Raw genomic sequence first — 19,541 nt, forward strand, 5'->3', positions numbered from 1 at the left:
CGGGGAAGTCACTCACAAAGCTTGAGAGCCCAGGCTGGGCCTGCAGCAAAGCCCACGTCCTGTCTGCCCAGCACGCTGCCAGCACTTGGCTTTCAGTTTCCTGCCCAGTTGATGGAACATTTTCCAGCAGGAGTCAGCGGGGTCGATAGTGGCCAGGCCTGCGGCAGTGCCCTGCTGGGTCACCACGGCCTGTCGCCAGTCCCTTTGTTTTCATGCTGGCCTCATTGGCAGTGTGTGGGCTGCAGGGAGCTAACCACATCGGATCGATTTGCCGGCGTGTAGGAGGAGGGAAAACGAAGCCACGTAATGAGTCAGCCAGGGACAAAACCTGTCTGTCCCACCCGAGCGTGGAAAGATGAGTCGGAGGCCACTCACCTTTCTTTGTCTCGCTCTCTCTGATCATGAAGGAGCCAACTTTCGTGTCTGGCAGCTGCAGCAGTTCCTCCGCCTTGTCTCTGCCCAGGCCTTCAAACAGCCAGCTGGGGAGTAGGAAGACAGCCGTAAGCATCCTGAGTGTGCCCTCCCCCACAAAAGGCGGAAATGCAAACGCTAGGATGCACTTAATGTAAAAAAGAATATAAAACTAAGATCCAGTTAACATAAAGCTGCTGGAGTTAAAAGAGGGGGGCAATTGGCTGTTTGCTCATGCATTCATTCATATTTTTAATCTTTCAGATAAAATTTCCTGAGTACCTGTTAGATGCCAGGTGTTGCATTGGACTGTGACACAAGGATGCATGAGATCTAATTACCCCAACTAGAATGTGTCCTTGCCACCTTAGGTAATATATATGCACTGTACAACCTCACAGTGTTTCGCGTGTGTCTCCCTTCCACTCCACCCGCCAGGCCCCTCCCACACAGCTCTCCGAGGGCAGGGACTGGGTCTGTCTCGTTGAGTTTCACCTCTGTGTCCAGAGTATCATGCTTGGTATACATATGAGAATGAATGAATAGACACAGGAGAGAAGGTAAGGAGTAGTGGAACTTGATTTCCTCAACCTGACAAGCCCCACTTTGTATTCATTATATTTCCTTCTCATCTTCTCTATTTTAATACATGTTAAACACATTGTCATTGTGCTATACATTCACATGTGTTTTGTGTCCTTTCCACTTAGCAGTAAGGAAAAGCAGTCGTGGTGCTGTAGCCCTACTGCAGCCCGGTTTTACAGTAGAAGCTTCACCTTGCACAGGAGAGCAAGCACTTTTCAGTGCTGTTCGAAAGCTGCTCTGCACACAAAGGCATCTGCATCCTATGGGAAAGGGCCCCTACTCATTTTCCAGATCTCAGTTTGGAAGGAAACACTCTGTTAGCAGTTGGCTGGTGTGTACTTGGAAGCAATTGCCCCTCGCTTTTTAACACTCTGTGTTTCAGTGAGTAGACCCTGGCTTTTAATCCATAGGTCCAAGTTATCGTGTGCTCTGGCAAATACCAATATTTTACTATTTCGCAGGCTTTAACATTCACCGAGGGTGCACGAGCAGGTTGTTGAAGCAGGCCCGCTGGGTGCTCCTGAGGCACCGTGTGTGCGAAGACTCATGGGCGTAACATCAGATTCTGTCTATTTATGTCCTGGTTGCTAGATCACTTTTGCTGTTTAGGAAAATGATTATGCCATATTTGGCCAAGTATTTCAATGATTCCCTTCATTCTGCACCAAGCATGCCATATAAATTATTTTGGTGTATGTGACAAACATTTTCATGCATTCCAGTCCTTACATGAAGTTCTGCTTATAAAGATGAAGACAATGAAACAGTAAGGACAGCCATATATGAGTCCTAATTAGGGGCAACCCATCATATTAAGCACTTGAAATCTAATCCTCATCTCAACCCCCTAAGACAGGTAATACTGTCTCTCTTTCACAGATGAGGATACTGAAGGTCTGAGTGATTATGTAATTTGTTCAAGTCACCGTGTCAGCAATTGATAGGGCTAAAATGAGAATGCATTTTTCTGATACATTCACTTCCATAACCACTATACTTCACTATTTCTCTTCCTACTGGATATGTTAAGGAATTTTATTGCATCTGCTAGCCTGGTTGCCCCACTGGGTCATAATTATGCTACATCTCTGGGTTCCTCCCCACCCCCAGCTCTTGGCAGCTGAAGCTCCACGTCTTCAACATGAAGGCATCGATGCACGTTTACTAATGAATGAACTGAATGGACCCAGGGCAAGCAGCTGGCGCAGGAGGGAGAGCCACGTGACTCACACAGCAGCTGCTGCTCCACTGTTGTTCACCTTTGCCATCCTAAGCATGGCAATGATTTCTAGTATTCATAATTACGATCGTTGATACTGAAATTAAATGCACTGAATTCTAGCGTTCAGAGTTTTCAGGTAGTTATCTGTGCCTCCCCAGGCCAGCATGTGGCCTGCGTTTCTCTGGATGCAAAGTCGTTATTGAACATTAAAGAGGTGGTGTTCCCTTCCTTCCTCCTCGCTATGTCCCTGATGCTACGCATTTCTTTGCCGATGTCTGGCCTTGCTAGCTTGACAGATGAGGAGACTGCAGCTTAAGGAGGTTGAGGAACTTTTCTGAGGCTCTTACTTGGAAGGAGGAGAGCCAAGATCTGAGCCCACCTGTGCCACACTCCAAAGCCACCTGGCCTCACCTGCCTGAGTAGGAGTGAGCAATGCACTGTTTTCTCACCTGCCAAGGCTGAGTTTTTTAAGTTTCTCCTTTTCCTTTTCTCATCCATTTGTCAAGTTGGGTACATAGGCATTTCTGGCAGTAAGCGTTCTCTGGGTGCTTCTGGATGTGTACTTGATAAGATCGTAGCTGGTACTTATCACGTGCTTACTGCAATGCCTGGCATCGCTCCAGGAACCATACGTGTGTTATCCCATTTTATTCTCCTGACAGCCCTGTGCTTTGGGCCGTGTTATTATGTCATTTCCCTGTCATTCTATAGTGTGATCGCTATCTGACAGGTGAGGAAAAAACACTCATGCATAGAAGTCTGAGTAGCTTGTCCACTGTCACATAGCCAGTAAGTGACAGAGGCAGGAGCCCAGACAGACTGACTTTTAGCCACTGCACTGCTGCACCCTATGATCCTTGTTCCTGAGTGTTTACTGTTCTGTGCCAGGAACACCGTGTTAGGTCTGAGAGGTCCAATTTCTTTCCTTTTCCTGATGGAGAAATCAAGTCCCAGAGAGCAGAGGGGTTCATCAGCCCATGGTCACACCTTTCCTTATTGCCTGAGTAGGGAACAGGAGCGTCCCCTCTTGGCCCAATGCCTGCCCTCCCACAACACCAGCTTATGAGTCACCAGCGTGAATATCATACTTTATCGATTCTATTTGAGAAATGTACTTACCCGTGGTAAACTCTGGCCACACATATCCCAGGAATATAACTCTCTCGACCAGTGCTAAGAGAGATGGCTTTCCACCAGCCACCTTCACTGCAAGAACAGGAACAGAGAGGGATGGTAGGTGAATGGCAAAGCAGAGGGATGAACGGAATCACCAGATGGAACCCACACCCGGCAGGTTGAGATACTCCCCTTTTAAGCTCTGTCACTGGCTGGGTTGACCCAAATTTCTGCCTCCGAGAATTAGTTTTTAAAGTATGTATACCCAGTGGTTATCCCCTACTCCAAGCCAACTGGTATCTTCTCATATGCTGCCAGTAGCTACCTTTCATGGGTCAGCAGCTGATGTTCCCAACTGATGTTCTATTGTTGGGAGACTTTTAAAAAAAAAAATGTTTACTAGATTGATTTGTACCCTGTAATATATCTAAAGACAGTCTCATGTGTCTACATCAATGAGGATCCAAATAAAAGTGGCTTCGAGCTCCTGTCTTGTTCTATAGCCCATATTGAATCCTACTGGAGGCAAGAGGAGAGAAGGTGATACTTTTTGTTTATCATCAGAAGAGTTTTCAGACCCTGGTCTTCCTTCCCAGCTTTCATTGCCGTACATCGACACTGCATGTGTGGTGGGCCAGGAGGCCAATGTGAGCAGACGGATCACAAAGGGTCTCAAAAACCAAGTCAAGGAATTGAAATTTTAGCTACCTGGCAGTAGGGAGCCATGGAAGGTATTAGAGTACTGGCCACATTAAAGAGGAGAGTCACAGTATAGGCCCAATTCCTCACCTCCCGATAGGACCAGGGTGCATGTGGAGCTAAATAACTATAGCTAAAAATCTAATAATTACTGCTGAAACTGAGTTCATCCTCTTTTGAGGATTGTAAAAGTGTTGGAAAGCTAACTCACTCCGAAATGATGCGCAGTTTCTCCCCTCGGCGGAATATAGGGGGGCTGATGTCAGGAGACGGGTAATCACTCAGCACAGCGAGGAAGTCGCTATCCAGCCCTGAGGAGACAAAGGCAAAGGGGTGTTTTTATTCACAAGGAACCTAAACGCAGCCCAGGGAAGGGAGGGTGCAAAAGTGAGTTGCTCTTGGGCCTTTTTCAGCCGGAGATGCCTCACTTGTTTTGAAACACTGTTCACCTCAGCCCTCCTCTCTGCAGAGATGGTGTGTAGGTGCTGGAGGAACCCTGAGGGGCAGGTGATAGACTCCTTTTCTCAAGCCTGCCTTGGCCCTGATGTTCTCATCTGAGAAGTGGGCATCCTGAGGCCTGTGAGCTGAAGTCACAGGATTCTGCAAGTACAGCTCACTATAGAGTGGAAATGTGATTAGGTGTGAGTTTGCCTTTCAACACTACGTGATAACTCTGTTTTATGTCTTTAGCGATTTGACATATTAATAATTCAGGTGCATTAGATGCAGGGTAATATTCAGGTACATTTTGGGGGACATAATAACATATTTTATAAAGTCAGCAAACATAGTAATTGTTTGCTACGATGTTTATCACTCCACCTGCTGGCTGGGCTTCTGGCCTCAAAATCTGGGTAACATGTCACCTATTCATGCCTTCAGCAACTATTTCCTGAGCACCTACCACAAGCCTGGTGTTGGTGAGCAAAGCAAGCCCAGTCTTGCTGCTCTAATGGAGGTCACATTCCAGAGACTACATATATCATCATGGGAGAAGTCATTCCCTGGTCCCCTCACCCCAGGAAAACCTGGAGAAATCCCAGCACTCAGGCATGTGGGCTTGGGGGCCCAAACAGGCCACTTTCTAGGATCCAGACACCCCCATGTTGGAGGGTCCAGACCTCCAGAGCCCGCCTTTTCCAACTCATATGCCCTGCAGTCTGACTCAGAAGTCTCTTGGACAGACTAAGTCTAAAGGGAAATTAAGGACTAGAATAAGTAAGAAAGATGAATGAGGTTTTGGTAAAGGGTTTGATTGTCAATTGATAAATGAATCAGAACCAAGTCGTCACAGTGGGATGGTGCACTCACATATATTGTTCACTTGGGGAAGCTGAGTCACAGACAACAAGCCACGTAAAAGCAAGAGTTGGGTGTGAGATGAAAACCAAAGGTGATCTTTGGTGACCTTATGAGTCTTAGAAAGGTGTCAGAGCTTCTAAGAAATATTAATAGCCATGTCGGGCCACGGAAGCCTGAGCTGGCCAGGCTGCTGACCTGTCCTACCACAGACCTTCCCCCAAGCCTGCTGGGGGATCTCCCTCACACTCTGCTTTGCTCAATTAAAAACAAAAAGTGTGAGGGGGGGATTCTTCCATTGTGTAACCCAGACCCTACCCCAAAAGTTAGAGGAAGCATTAAAGTCGAGTTGGGTTTGAAGCCAGAAGTCCCAAGTTCTAATAAGGGGTGGGTCCGACTTGGTGAGGCATGAAGCATATGCAAATGCTCGTTAAGGTCCTCATTAAGAAAAAGAGTATGAAATTGTAGATACAAAATGAGGTACAGACCCTAGGAAGGTGCTTTGTTTAGCTTCCCGGCAAGTCTGCCCAGACGCTGAGGCTGACCCTACCACTCACTGCGCGTGGACGAGTCCCTCCCCTCTTGGGCCTGGGTTTCCTACTCTGGAAAAAGAGGGATAGGAAAACGCCCTCATGATGGAAATCTGTTCTTCCTTGACGAATGGCCCCGACTATGAAAGGGCCATTTACTAACATGCACTGCCTCAGCTAAGTGTGACGGGACTTTCTCAAACTTGCCAGCCTCCCTGGTCCTCAGCGCCTCTGAGCAGGCTGTTCTGTCTGCCTGGGACACATCAGCTCTCCCCTGCCGCAGCCCTCCTGCCTCCATCAACTCCAAAGTCCCCTCCCCAGAGGCCCCAGAGGAGGCCCTGCTGCTATGCCAATCACAGTCTCAGCCTCTAAGATTCTCCCGGGAGGCAACTACCCCAGATGTGTTTTCCCATCTGTGTGACCGTGAAGGGAATGTCCGTCTCCCTGCCTGGCTGTGAGCTCAGGGAGGGCAGAACTTGCGTCTTCCCTGTCTTAAACCTCTGTGCTGTGCCTGTTCCCACGCAGGTGCTCAAAGCATGATTATCGAACATCAGTGTGGCGTGGTCCCTGTGCCCATAAACACAGCCATCCCCCTGCCTTTCTAAAGCAATCCAGCCAGAAGGAAACCTGATTTGTGGGAGGCCGTCATGGAACCAGCCCCTCGTGAAAAACGAGTGCTGAAACGAGAGGCACAGCTGTGTTACCTGTGACAGTGATAGAACCTTGAGAAGACTGTGTGTCTATGGAGGGTTTGGGGGTTGATGTCTCACTCAAGGTTAAGACTGTGAAACCAAACAACCGTCTTTCATAACGTTAAAACGAACAGAAACAAAAACAAAAGCAAAATCCCATTATAAAAACAATTGTTCCAATGAGGGAGAAGGGGGCTTAACTGGGTGGAGAGTTTCCATTCACAATAACAAAGTTAAGTTTCCTGTGGAATTTCCATAATAGTGATGTTTTCATAGCAGTAACGTTTAAACGCCACTGAGGACATTTTGCATGTGGGCTTCTGCTTGAGGGTCTGATGACTTGTGCCTGGTCCCTTGCAAGGGTTTTTACCTGCGTCCCTGTCGCCCTAATCATCAGTGTTAGAAACTTGCAGTTTGTTGTGAACTTGTGTGGAGAAGGGCAGCCGTGCTAGGCAAGGTCAGTGCCAGGATTCCTTCCCAGTCTTTCTTGCCTGAGCTTTGGCCCCTACAGTGAAATAAATGCAACGTAGGAGATTGAAGTTTGCTTATAAAGTTGAAACATATTGTCTTGTGCTCCGGAGCTCCTTGGCTTTCTGAAGAGCTCAGCATTTGAATTCAATCAGCTAAATGAGTGAGGCAGGGAAGAGGAGAGCGGAGGAAGTAGACGGGATTATTGCAGATTTAAAATAAGGACGTGAGTTAAGTAAAGACACGTGTGCCGCCCATGAAAGGAGGAATCCTGAGTGAATTTTTAGAAGATCCTTATGGAACGAGAACGGGCTTTGAAATCAGTCAGACCTGGCTTAAATTCCACTCCACCGCTTAACAGTGCTGTGATGTGAAGAGAGATTTGTTTTTAACGAATCTGACCTTGATTTCTTCGTGTATTAGGATGGGAAATATAAAAATCTGCCCCCTATGATTGGGTTAAGGATTCATGATACATCCTGTGTGTAGGGCCGGCCTCAGTAAGCAGCAGCTGATTTCATTTTCATGAGGGGTGGGGTTACTATGCCATAATCCAAGACCAATTTCAGCCAATAATATTCTAAATTTTGAAAACTAGCAGTGTACATTTGAAAATATCATCTTCTTACTGTCTAAAAACAAACTCCATTTGGTGAGAACAGAAGATGAAATACCAAAGACCAAATATTTGCTGACAGCCCAACTCAAGAACGAGTCAGGTTGAACAAAATGTATAAAAATGTAAAACAGGAAGTGAGTCCAAAAACGGAAGGGGACCCAGGCAGGACTTACTGAAGTTGGTCAAAAGAGGATGGGGCCTTTCTGCATTGTCATTCCTTGGAGCATCATGACCATGTATTTTTAAATGCTGAAAACATTCTCAGCAGCTCCCACTTGTAACTGTCTAGCAAAACTCATCATTCCTTACTTCCAACGCTCTGCCCAGGCCTACAGAAGATAAATGATTATTTAAAGTGTGAAGGAATGAGAGCTAGGGCAGTTTTAGTGATGTGTCCGGGAGACCGCATAAGGATTTCAAAGCCCATGGTCGTTTCACTGAGACTCATCGCTCTCTGTGGCACTTAATTCCCAGGCTCCCCCGCCCCATCCAGTTAACACTTGACCCTTGGCAGGATCAACAAAGGCTGACTCCACACTAGCAGCTCAGAGCAGCCGGGGGCGAGGAGCTAAACAGCCCAGTGATTTCAGCTCCTGTTCTTGCATTCCCTGGAGTCGTGCCCAAACTCATGGCCTCCTGGAGGTGTCAAAGCAGGTCTGACCTTTAGTATCTCTTTTGGGAAACACACACACACACACACACACACACATGCACACACACACACACAACGAACCAATCACACGGAGCTGGGCAGGCCAGCCTGATAGAAGGTCATCATGAACCATGAGGTCCGTGGGTCCTCTTATTCATATGTGAAGGGTTGGACGGTGAGGCCCACTAGTCCAGAAAGCTCTTTTCTGCCCAAAGCCTTGTTTTCTCTGCGTGTTAGTGGGAGCGGATTGGAACTAAATAGACCCTCAGTTTTTTCAGGGTCAGTTTCAACACTCTTAGCTGCTACGGGGACTCAGGTGGAGCTAGCACCGAGCAGAAGCAGGAAATAGTCAAAACAAATCTTCTGGGCTCCGTAGACTTCAGTCTTTTTCATTCCACTTTCTCTGCCTTCTCGTCGTCACCAGCAGCAGCAGGGCGCACGCTTCTGGGGCAGCCAGGCCCTGGGCTGTGTGCTGTGCACACTTTACCCGTCTAGACCCTACACCTTCCCGTGAAGGCGACGCACTGTAACTGCCTTACTGTGAGTATGAGGATGTAGACACACAGCAAGGTCCAGAGACTTGCCCAAGAGCACACAACTAGTGGGCGTAGCGCCGGGTTCCAAAACTAGGGCACCCCGGGCAGAGCATGCACCTGCGCTCTGGGCCACGACTCTCCTTTGTCACGGTCGAGTACCCCCTGTGCTACCAGTTGCTTAATAGCATTTTCCTTAATATTATTTCACTTAGAAAAAACTTCTTGTGCTATTCTAAGCAATGTAAAAATAATGGATTTGTTGAGCCAGTTATATTTTTTATGACGTCGATTAAGCGTACAACGATATAAAAGCTGAATGATGATGTTGCACCTAAAACCATCTCAGGTACCAGCAGCGAGGTGAGTAAGACCCGAATAGGAAACGAGGGTCTGGTCACAGGTCTGCCACAGGGTCCTAGCGTATGAACCCCTCGCAAGGGCACTCGAGTGTCTGCGTGATTAGATCGGGTGGCCAAGCACGTGATCCCTCGTGTACCCTCGGTCTAGAGAAAACCCATCCTCCCTCAGGACATGTTGGCTTCTTGAAAGTGCATCCTCTCCACGCATAGACTGTGGTGGAGACAGAGGGGCTCTGGACTCAGGCAGCCACCTGGCTTTGAATCTCAGCTGTCCCCTCTGAGCTGTATGGCCTTGTGCCTCAGTTTCCTCAACTATAAAATGGAGATGATAACAGGGACTACCCTGTGGAGCTGTTGCGAGAATTAAGAGTTCATGCGTGTAAAGCGTGTGGAGTTATGTCTGGCCCACTGTGAGCGCCAAGTGACTCACCAAGTGAACAGAGAGATGCTAAGGAGACACACTCATTTCTCACTTCTCGTGTGTTAGTGCAGAGGCAGGACTGAAACCTGGTCTGTGGTCTGCAAGCTTTTAGCGGCTTAAGATTTACCAGGAACTTGTAAGAAATTCAGCTGGTTGCTACCCACCATCCCTGGGTTCCGATTAGTAGGTCTAGGCAGGGCCTAGGAATCTGCATTTTAACTACTAACCTGGGGATTCCGAGGCAGGTGATCTGAGGACTGAGAAGCTACAAGCTGGGCCATGAGACTTCCCTGCCCTCTTCTTCCTCTCCTGAGCATCTCTCACCCACTTCATCCCCCTGGGGCAGCTATGGAAATGCACTGCCTGGAGTGCAGTGCCTGTCTTGGGTTTGCATTGCCACCTCTGTCAAAAAGTGACATCTCACTTGAGGTCCAGTGATAAGAAGGGAAGAAACGGAAGGGGGTAAGATCACAGCAGAGCAACTGAATTCTCTGTTTAAGGTGGGAATATGCTGTTTTCCGCCACACTGGAAGTGCCCCAGGTCTTATTCAGTTCTGTACTGCCCATGTCTGGCACAGAAGTTTAGAATTGCACTGAAGATCAACTATTTGGGATGATTTAGAAATAAGTCATGGAATTGCCAATTCTACTGCTTTAAAACTTTTGGGGAATGGCCATGTGGATACAGCCCTGTGCAGTCAGAGGAGCCCAGGTGGAGTTTTCCAAAGTTTGCACACCCTGCTTCGTCAGGTAGCTACTTTGTGCCCTGCTGTTGCTGAGAGGGAAGGACTGTCCTGATCCCCGGTTTACAGCGAGTCCCTGGCAGGGGCTGACTTACCTGGAGTCACACATCTTCCAAGGGACATTACCAGGAGCTCAATCGGGGTCTGTTGCCTCTGAAACTTGCCCTGTTTCTACCAAGGCCTCCTTCCTCTGTGGATTTTATGACATTAGTCTCTTGGAACTAGACTAATGAGGAATGTTCTAGAAAGTTTAGTTTAGGAGAAAACAGTTGAGCAAAGCCACGTTCTAAGGCATCACCAGTCCTGGTCTAGGGGAAGAATGATCTCCCGAAAGCTCAGAAAACTTGTCTGTCTGAAAGTCCACACGTGGGGCTTGGTGCCTTGAGCTCTCTGCCCGACTCAGGTGAACGTCGGAGGAGGCTCTCATTGCGTGTGGGCCTAAAGCCATCAGCAGGGCCCACACTGCCTCCCATGTTGCTCCTTTGAGACCAGCTGAAGGAGTAACCATGAGGAGCTTTGGCTGGGCAGGAGCCCATTCTGTGAAAGCCTAACCCTTCACATCAGGCAGACAGGGGCTAATCAATGCAGCATCAGCCATACCACCATCTCCCTTATTCACAGTGGTCCCCAACCTTTTTGGCACCAGGGACCATTTTTATGGAAGACAGTTTTTCCACAGACAAGAGAGTGGGGAGATGGTTTCAGGATGATTCAAGCACATCACATTTATTGTGCACTTCATTTCTATTACAATTACATTGTAATAAAAATGAAATAATTATACAACTCACCATAGGTTGGGGACCCCTGCTTATTCAAATAGGCATGAGAGAAAAGAGGAAATAAAGTTAGGACCCATGATAAGGGAAACTTTCTAGAGGTGGGGGGTGGAAAAGCGACCCACCAGTGCTTGATGTGGTTGCCTGGATCACAAACTGGGTATGACCTGGGGAATTCTCTCACCCAGGGGTGGTGGGGTGGGGAGACCCCTCTCTCTATCTCCTTTTAAGAGGTGACCTCCCACCCACACGATGGAAAAAGAGAAACTTATTTCATGGCGATTTGCATCTTAAAAAATAAAGGCAAATGAGCAAGTCCTTGGAGGCTGATGTTTTCATGGGGTTTGCTCAAGCATGCCGTCCCCTCCACCCCAGGCTGAGACGTGGCAACAGAAGATGGGTTTAGTGGGTGGGTGAGTATGACCAGAGGAGGAGGCTGTGACCTGAGCCAGTCTGGAGGAGGTGAGGAGGGTGCCCAGGGCACACACGCTGCTCCACCTCATCACCTGGTTCCCTCCTGGGGGACATTCTTTCTGTTTTTCCTCCTTTGGTTTGGGGAGGGAAGTGACTAGGCTAGAAAAATCAGAGCCCCTGACCTGAAAAGAACGTGATGTGGTAGGTCTTGGCATGGTTGCTTGGGGACATCTGATGGGTCATCAACCAGGCTGCGTGAGCAGATGTATCCACTTTGGAGGATGTGAGGAGGTTCCTCTGTTAAGAGGCCACAGAAGCCTTGAATAAGCAGCGGCTGGAGGCCACAGGGCCCTGGCTCAGTCCACTCTCACGTGGAGCTTGGCAGAGGGGTGGCCCTCTGTGCCCCATGACCTCTGCCCAGCACAGTGCCGAAGGGGTGCCAGGAACTAGGTGTGGTCACCTCGCCAGGAGATGGGACACCAGGCTCTGAGTGCTAGGATTTAGAGGGGTTTGAAAGTGTCTCAAAGTGTGCCAAAACTCAGCCTGTGGACATTGATGGATAACTGGCCTCCCTGACTGTCCCCTTCCTAATCTCCCAGGGGACCCAGAGAGTGCACACACCACTGCCCCAATAGAAATCTGTGGAAACAGAGGCAGATGTATTAGAAGCAGCCAGATCAGCCCAGCCCAGAGCACAGTGGACTTGCCTCAGCCTTTGCCTTCAGCTCACTGATGTTTCCTCTCAGGTCTCTGACTAGTTGCTCAAGGACTCTGGCCAGTAGCTTTGGGGATCTGGCCCAATCTGGCATCTCTCCAAAAAACAACCTTTTGCCATCACTGATTAACCTGCAACATTAGACTCTTCCCCCTAGAATACTTGGCACCTTGCACTCCTACCAGCTGGACACAAGGATTCCTTTATTTGCAGAAAGATGTCACAGGGATAGTGTCTAGCTTAGTACAGTAGCACCGATAAAGCTCTTGCAGAGATGACTACATGGTTGATAATATTATATTCTGGGCAGGCATGAGTCTAGGTTTCAGAGTCGGATGGGCCTGAATTGGAAATCCATTAGCAAATAGACAATGACATGAATGCCATGCCCTTTGTGGGCCTCAGTTTCCCCACCTGTAAAATGAAGGGATTGAACCAGCTGATCTTGGAGCTCCATCTCAAAATGCCAATGATTTAGCATCCTTCAGAGATGCCAAGCACCCAATCCTTTTAAACTTTTAATTATGAGGTATTTGAACCACAAACAGAGCTACAGAGACAAGTATGTTGAGACCCTGGGTACCCATCGTCCCATTTCAACAAGGATCCGCATCCACTCTTGCCTGGTCTCTGCCCCAGGCTCTCATAGCACAGAGTTAAGCATCTCACCAAAGAAGTCAGACTTACCCTCAGGGCTGGGCAGAGGCCTCTCCGGGGGCGCAGGGGTGGATTTCATGCTGTTTCCCATTTCTCTCTCTCCCCGGGCTGTTGGAGATGCTCGGAGCCTATGGTATAGGACATACACAGGGAGAGTCAACCGCGCCCCGAGCCCTCCGAGTGGAGAATGACCCAGTTTAGAGAGCATCATGCATCATTTCTCAGGCAGCCTGCTTCTTGAAAGGCGGCTGTTTTCATGTGAAGATGAGATTTGTGAAGGTTGGTTACATTTGCGCAGCTCGAGTTCTTTTATCAAGGGAATGACAGAGAAAAACCACAGAGAGGGAAGTTGCTAGCAAATGCTGTTGGTGGCAAAAGTTTCCATTCCTCCACGCCCTAGCTGAAGCTGGTGAGCAGCTCCAGCAGTGTTTGTCTGAGAAGTTGAGCAGCATTTCAGGTGGCCCAGAAAGAGTCTGCACTTAGGAAGCCTGGCCATTAATTCCAGGCACTTGGAATTCAGAAGACGTAAAACTCAGGAGTTGCATGGCTATTTAACGAAAAGGAGTAAGGAGAGGGAACTTTCTGCTTCTACTTTTTCTCCTCTATTTGAGTTTTTCAACATGCTTTCTTTAACAAAAGATTAGAAAGGAAAACTTCCTATCAATACTGTGTACTTGCAGAGTGCTTTGCATACTGCTAAAGCACTTTTACATCTATTGTTCCTTTTGATTATTGCAAAATCCCTATGTCATGTTTACACCCATTTTACCATGAAGGCAACTGAGTCTCAGAGAGGGGAAATGACTTTTCCACACTCACTTGACAAGTAATGGCGGAGCTGGGATTTGAACCACTGATGCTACATCTCCGATTTGCTCCGTAGTATTTCCAAGGTGACCACCCAGGCTTCGATTCTGGCTGTATACTTACAAAGTGGATGACCTTGGGCAAGTCATCAAGCTTATGCTGCCTGTTCTGGGGGGACAATAATAGAATAGCGTTGGGTTGTGGCTGCAAAGTTAACTGAGATAAAGCTGGGGAACCACTTAGAACATGGCCTGCCATAAAACACATGTTAATTATTGCCACTTACAGTCTACTTTCTGATTGTCCTTAGCAATAACTGTTCAAATTCTGGGCTCTCATAGAAATATTTTGGAAAGGGACATAGATGATCCAAAAATAGTGTCTCTGGATGGTTGAGACACAGAGGAGAAGGTCACAACTATAGACAGAGCTGTGCCTGCTTTGTGGGGACGAAGAGAAGAGAAGGGACAGCGTCCCCTAGCCGGTGTCCAGCCCAGCCTCCACCTATCTGCGTCTGCAGTGTTAGATCAAAGCCTTACAAGTTTGGAAGGGCACAAAAGTCAGCCGGTCCAACTCCTACCCTGGCCTCCAATCCTTCCCTGTGCTGTACACGTACAGGATCCGGGAAGAACTACGCTCTCAGAGCAAGGCCTTTCTGGGTTGAGGGAGGTCTGCAGGGGATTTCTAGTATATTAAGAGACAAGAAAAATCAAAATGAGTGTCTCTTAAAAGTTCATATGTTCTTAACATTCTCATGAATGACTTGTCACTTATAGTGCAAACTAATCTGTAGTAATAGTCCCAAGAAAATTATGAGGCTTGCAAAACTGTAAACTTATGATGTGCTACAGAAGCTGCGGCAGTACCAGGCCACACTTCTGAAGCGAAGTGTGAATCCGTCCTTTGAACCTTGTTGGTTTTCATGCTGGGAAAGGGCAGGGGGGCTTGCAAATTCGAGGCTCAGGACCTTCTTTCTCCTCTCTCTTGCCTACCCTCCTCGCACACACAGCCGGGGACGACGCTGGTGGGACCCCTCTGGCAGCCGGGCAGGTTCTGATAGCATCGCCCTGACTCCAGGAGGGCAGGGATGAGGTGGGCTTGTCTCCAGCCCCCAGCCTGGTGAAGGCACTCAAGAAAATGTGCCCCCCAGCCCCTGCCGCCAAATCTTACGGAAATGACAGGCGGAAGGCCTGGAACCTGCATTCCCTGCAGTTCGGCAGACACTTTCCAAGCATCCACGTGGTGCTGGACTGGGCCGGCGCCTTGAGAAAGGCAGGACCATGGGATCCCACAGACCTAGCGGGACCTGCACTGCCTCTGAGGCCCACCTTAGATGTTTCTAGGGAAGAAGCAAACCAAGTAGCCTTCCCAACTCTGAGGAGCATTTAGCCATATAGGCTACCCCACGCAGGCTGCAGGTAGCATGTGTGTGACATGCACAGGCTGTCTCTTGAGGGCCTCAGGAGCCACATGTGTGACACAGGCCTTGGGAAGCAAACATGTGTTGTGCACCGCCTGTCCCTCCCAGCCTGCCTCTGTCCTGCTCCTATTGCTTCCAGGAACCACCAGCTGCCCCCGTCCCCCAGCCTCCCTGCCTGGCGTCTCCAAGGCCTTTGGGCTTCTGGAGAAAGCTCTCAGCATGCAGAGCGAACTCTGAAATAACGTCACCTCCTTGCTGTCTCCAGTGTCCCCAGGACACAGTGCATTGGCTCAACAATGCCTTTTTGTCCTTTCAGCCTGACACTTGGCGTCAGATGTCATTAAACACCTAGTGATTGTGCCCGAGTCCCCTCTGGATGCCCTGGGTCCCCTCCAGCCCTGCTGGCCTCCCCTCCCACCCCATCCTTCTCACCCCCAAGCCGTTTTCAATCAGGAAACTTCTGCCAAAATATCTGGTCTCTCCCTCCTTTCCATCACAACTATTCCAGAAAACAGCCAGGAAAAGACCTTGCTCTCCATGAAAGTGAATTGTAACATCACCCCCCTTCCCAACAACTCTATGATTCTTTTCAAGCATTAGTGTGCTGTTTGGGGGGGATTCCTGGAATCTAGTATAGGGAAAGAAAGAAAAAGACTTGAAACTTGCATTTGTCACATGGGAAAACTGAATTCCATCCAAGAAAAGAAACATACCCAGGGTCACAAGGTGAGAAAGGTCCGGTTAACCTGGAAGCCTGGGTTCTTCTGCTGTAACACAATCCTCCCTCTCTCTTATTTCTTGTACTCTGGCCTCTTCCGCCTCACTGGTTGGAGTTCACACCATGTGACAAAAGGGCTGAATCTGGCTATAAGCCCACCAAAAGCCCACCAGGTCTGAGCAGCCCCTTGGCGGTCTGCTCCCTGGCCCCCTGCATTCTCCAGGAAGGAGTTAACTTGTCTGAAAGAAGCTTTTATTTGAGAAGAGTGAAAACGCCCCTGGAGAGTGAGAGCTGGAGTCTCCCTAATGAAATGGCTGAATGATTTGATTTAATCTGTGACAGTTTTATGCAGTGGCTGGAGGTAGGAGAGGGTACAAGAGACATAATTGCTTCTAGGAACAATAAGAAAAGGGCAAAAGAGAAATGAGTTAATTAACATTGGCTCTGAAAATCCTTGATTTCTTTCTCCCTTTTCTTGGTGGTATAACTCTTAGGTTTCTAGGTCAAAGGATCGTGACTGGCATCCACCTTATTTTCTCTCCAGTCTTTGGACCAATGCTGTTTTCTTTGTATGACCTTGGACCTCATTCAGTTTTCTCTTCTGAAAAATGAGATAGTGGAAAAGATGATCTCCAAAGAAAGAGCCTTTTAACCCCGTTTAATTTTAGCAATCAAGACTCAATGGCTTTTTGAAAATTATTAAGAAGAGAAGAGAACCATCAGTACCTATCTATGAAGTCCCATTAGACAGAATCCAAACCTTGTATCTTTTTGGGGATCGAGGGAAGACAGTTAATGTGTACAATGCCCTTCTTCTGGTAGGCAGTTTGTAGACCACACTGTGTTTAATCTTGCCAGCTTTCCTGAGGACACATATTCGTCTTTTACCTTCTTAATGTGAAGGCCAGGGGTTCTCTCACCTGCCCACTTCCCAGAGCTGGAAACTCTGTATGTCCAGACTTCAGAGCCCACACCCTTTGCCAGAGACCATGCTGCTGTCTCACCAGTGGGAGGAACTCTAGTTGGTGTGTGACTGGCCACCATCTGAGGAGGCATGGTGTGGAGGGGTCACAGGCCTGTGGGGAGTTGCCATTAGCAACATGGGATGTGCCTGCCGGCAGCCCTGCTCTAACCAGGTTTCTGTTTGAGCACATCCAGCATCCTTTCGTTGTGTGCTCTGTGTTATAAATACGGGGGAACAGGCTTCTCAGACCTTCCATTTCTGGGACAGCATCCCAGGACAGGTCTGTGCACCTTTTCTACCCCGTGCTTCCAATGGCAAGGCCTTGCTGTTGGGAAGGAAGGTAGCCTGAACCCCTTCGTAGTAACCAAAGGGGAGAGAACCTTAGGAACCCCAACCAAAGAAAGGAAGGTCTTGACTCTGTAGTAAAACCAGGATCCAAACCCTTGGCAATGGTTGGAATTAATACGAAACTCTACTTAGGGTGCAACCTTCCCTTTGGCCTTAGAAATTTCTGCTACAAAGTGTGACAATGGCACATCCATTCATATGACCTTTGTCTAAGGCACGGGAGCATGATGCCGTGAGTGGAGGCTTCTCCAAGCCTTAATGTCCACCATGTATGTTAACTCCAACAGCAACAGTGATACCCAGAATACCACCACCGCAGCTGGTCCAGCTCACACCCTGCCAGGCACGAGGCTACACATTGCACAGCCAGCACATTCTAGGTTGCTCACAACAACCACACTTTATAGATGAGATAAATTAAGTAACTTGTCGCAGGTTATACGACTAGAAGAGGTAAAGCTGGGGTTCCAACCAGGTCTGCCTGAGCCCCAGACCTGTGCTCTTAACCGCCACAAAGGGCTACCCTGTTTTCCTGCCCTCTGGTTAAACCTAAGAAGGCAACAGAAAAGTGATTTTTAAAAGTCATCAAAGCAAATCTCAGGAACAATAAACTTTTCAGGGAACTTTTAAGACAAGGAACATGGATGCCCCAAAGGGTCTCTTGGACGTCACTTGGCAATGCTTGGAAGCCCAGGCTTGGGGATCCAGCCAGTGCGGGGAGGGAACCGCAGGGACAAGAGAGAGAGGCCAGTTGAGGCCTGCCGTGGTCAAAGGGGCAGGAAGGAATCGTATGTGATGTTTTCCAGCCTTTCATGATGGTGTTTAAAAAAAAAAAAACTGTTAATGCTGTGGGACTACAAAAAACAAACAAAAAGAAATACTAGCTGTGCTTATAGTATCTCAGTTTCATAAAAATGTATCATTCAGATGCATATATATATATTAAAAAATACTGAAGGAAAATTTCCAAAATGTGTCTAAGGGCTCTCTGTAGATAGTGATCATTTAGGTGAATATATTAATTTCTTTTTACTTACACATTTCTAAAATATCCAAGTTTTCTCCCAAATGCATGAATTGCTTTTATAATCAAAAGCTTGGAAAGAATGAGGGAGCCTTAAAGAAGGAGTTTTCAAAGCAGGCAGGCCTGAGTTCAGATTCCAGCTCCCAACCTACTGGCTGTGTGTCCTTTGGCAAGTTACTTCACTTCTCTGAGCCTCGATTTTCAAGTCCATCAATTTGGGATACAAATATGTGCCTTACGGGGTTGTTTTGAGCATTCAATTACAGATAGTATCTAAAGCAGATTTGTTTGGGAAATGGTAGCTAGAAGTGTACCAAACCTGGACCTCTTAGGGGAATTGGGTGGCCAGCTAACCCACTGCGCAAGCATGAATGAGTCCTCTCCCTGGCCTGGGCCTGAGGGTCCTCAAATATGAAGGGGAAAGGGTTGGGCCAGGCAGCCACTCAGGGCTCTTTTGCCTCAACTGTCCTCCATGATGGGTACCTGTCACTCTTGCACAATTGACTGGGGCCTTGCTCAGGGCTGCCTGTTGTCGCTTTCTTTGCTTCAGGAAAAATAAGAGCTGGCACAGGGGCTTAGCATCAGTTGGTCTCCCTGCCGAGGACCTCACAGGATTTCCGGGGGCACCAGCCACATCCCGTCCTCTGTAGACAGGTGCACCCCCATGAGCGTGAGGCTGGGGGCTGCCAGGCTGCCTGCCCTGTGACCCACATCGTTCCCTGCTCTCCTTGCAGGGCAGGTGCAGCTGCCACCTCACCACCATCTGCTCCTCAGTTCCCTGCACAACGAGGAGGCCCGTGCACCCTGTGGGCTCGGGGGCACCAGGCGGGACAAGACCTACGGGTAGCAGGCGTCGCTCAGAGATGCGCACTCCTCCCTCAGCCTCCTTCTCATGCCTGATGCAGAATCAGAGGCCCTCGAGAGCCACTGGGAGAAGAACTTGGGATCCCCTCATCCAAGATATTTTAAATTTGTTGGTTCAAACTATATTTTAAAGAAAATTTCCCCAGAAATTCAACACATAAACGAGATAAAAGTGAGTTGCCGGCTGGGGCTGGGGGTTCTTCATCTTGACCGTCTACTACTCTTGATAAGACACTTCGATCCTTGGATATCACAAAGCACTTATTGAAAAAGTAGCAATTCGGTGCCCTTATAGGACAAAGAAAAGGCTGGGCGAGGGCAAGCAACCTGCTGAAGGTCACACAGTAAGTTTGGACAAGTCTCACGACTCCCTGCCCAGCTCTCTGCCCACTCCAAGAGAGGCCTCATGGGTGTGTCCACGAGCCTGTGCTCTGGCCCCTTCTGCCCTCGGGGGCCCAGGCTAATGGGGTGGCTGGGCT

General features: G+C 48.4%; 2 protein-coding genes across 4 annotated transcripts in view; one reads left to right on the plus strand and one right to left on the minus strand.

Annotated features, from left to right (window-relative positions):
* TG (thyroglobulin) overlaps positions 1–19,541 on the plus strand; it is a 251,456-nt gene that overhangs the window by 164,902 nt on the left and 67,013 nt on the right. The gene's annotated exons all lie outside the window — the stretch shown is intronic.
* Positions 1–19,541, minus strand: part of SLA (Src-like-adaptor) — a 65,041-nt gene that overhangs the window by 9,213 nt on the left and 36,287 nt on the right. For 2 of the 3 annotated variants that reach the window (XM_012648055.1, XM_012648054.1), the window contains exons 2-5: positions 12,948–13,045; positions 4,245–4,344; positions 3,338–3,424; positions 376–479 (exon numbers count right to left, since the gene is read on the minus strand). In XM_012648055.1, coding sequence (XP_012503509.1) covers positions 376–479; positions 3,338–3,424; positions 4,245–4,344; positions 12,948–13,008 — 352 coding nt within the window. In that variant the 5' untranslated portion in view covers positions 13,009–13,045. Of the gene's footprint in view, positions 1–375; positions 480–3,337; positions 3,425–4,244; positions 4,345–12,947; positions 13,132–19,541 lie in introns of those variants that run through there. The other variant, XM_012648053.1, reaches the window with a different exon arrangement.

The sequence above is a fragment of the Propithecus coquereli genome, unplaced genomic scaffold (genome assembly GCF_000956105.1).
Source record: "Propithecus coquereli isolate 6110/MARCELLA unplaced genomic scaffold, Pcoq_1.0 Scaffold28, whole genome shotgun sequence".
Lineage (NCBI taxonomy): Eukaryota > Metazoa > Chordata > Mammalia > Primates > Indriidae > Propithecus > Propithecus coquereli.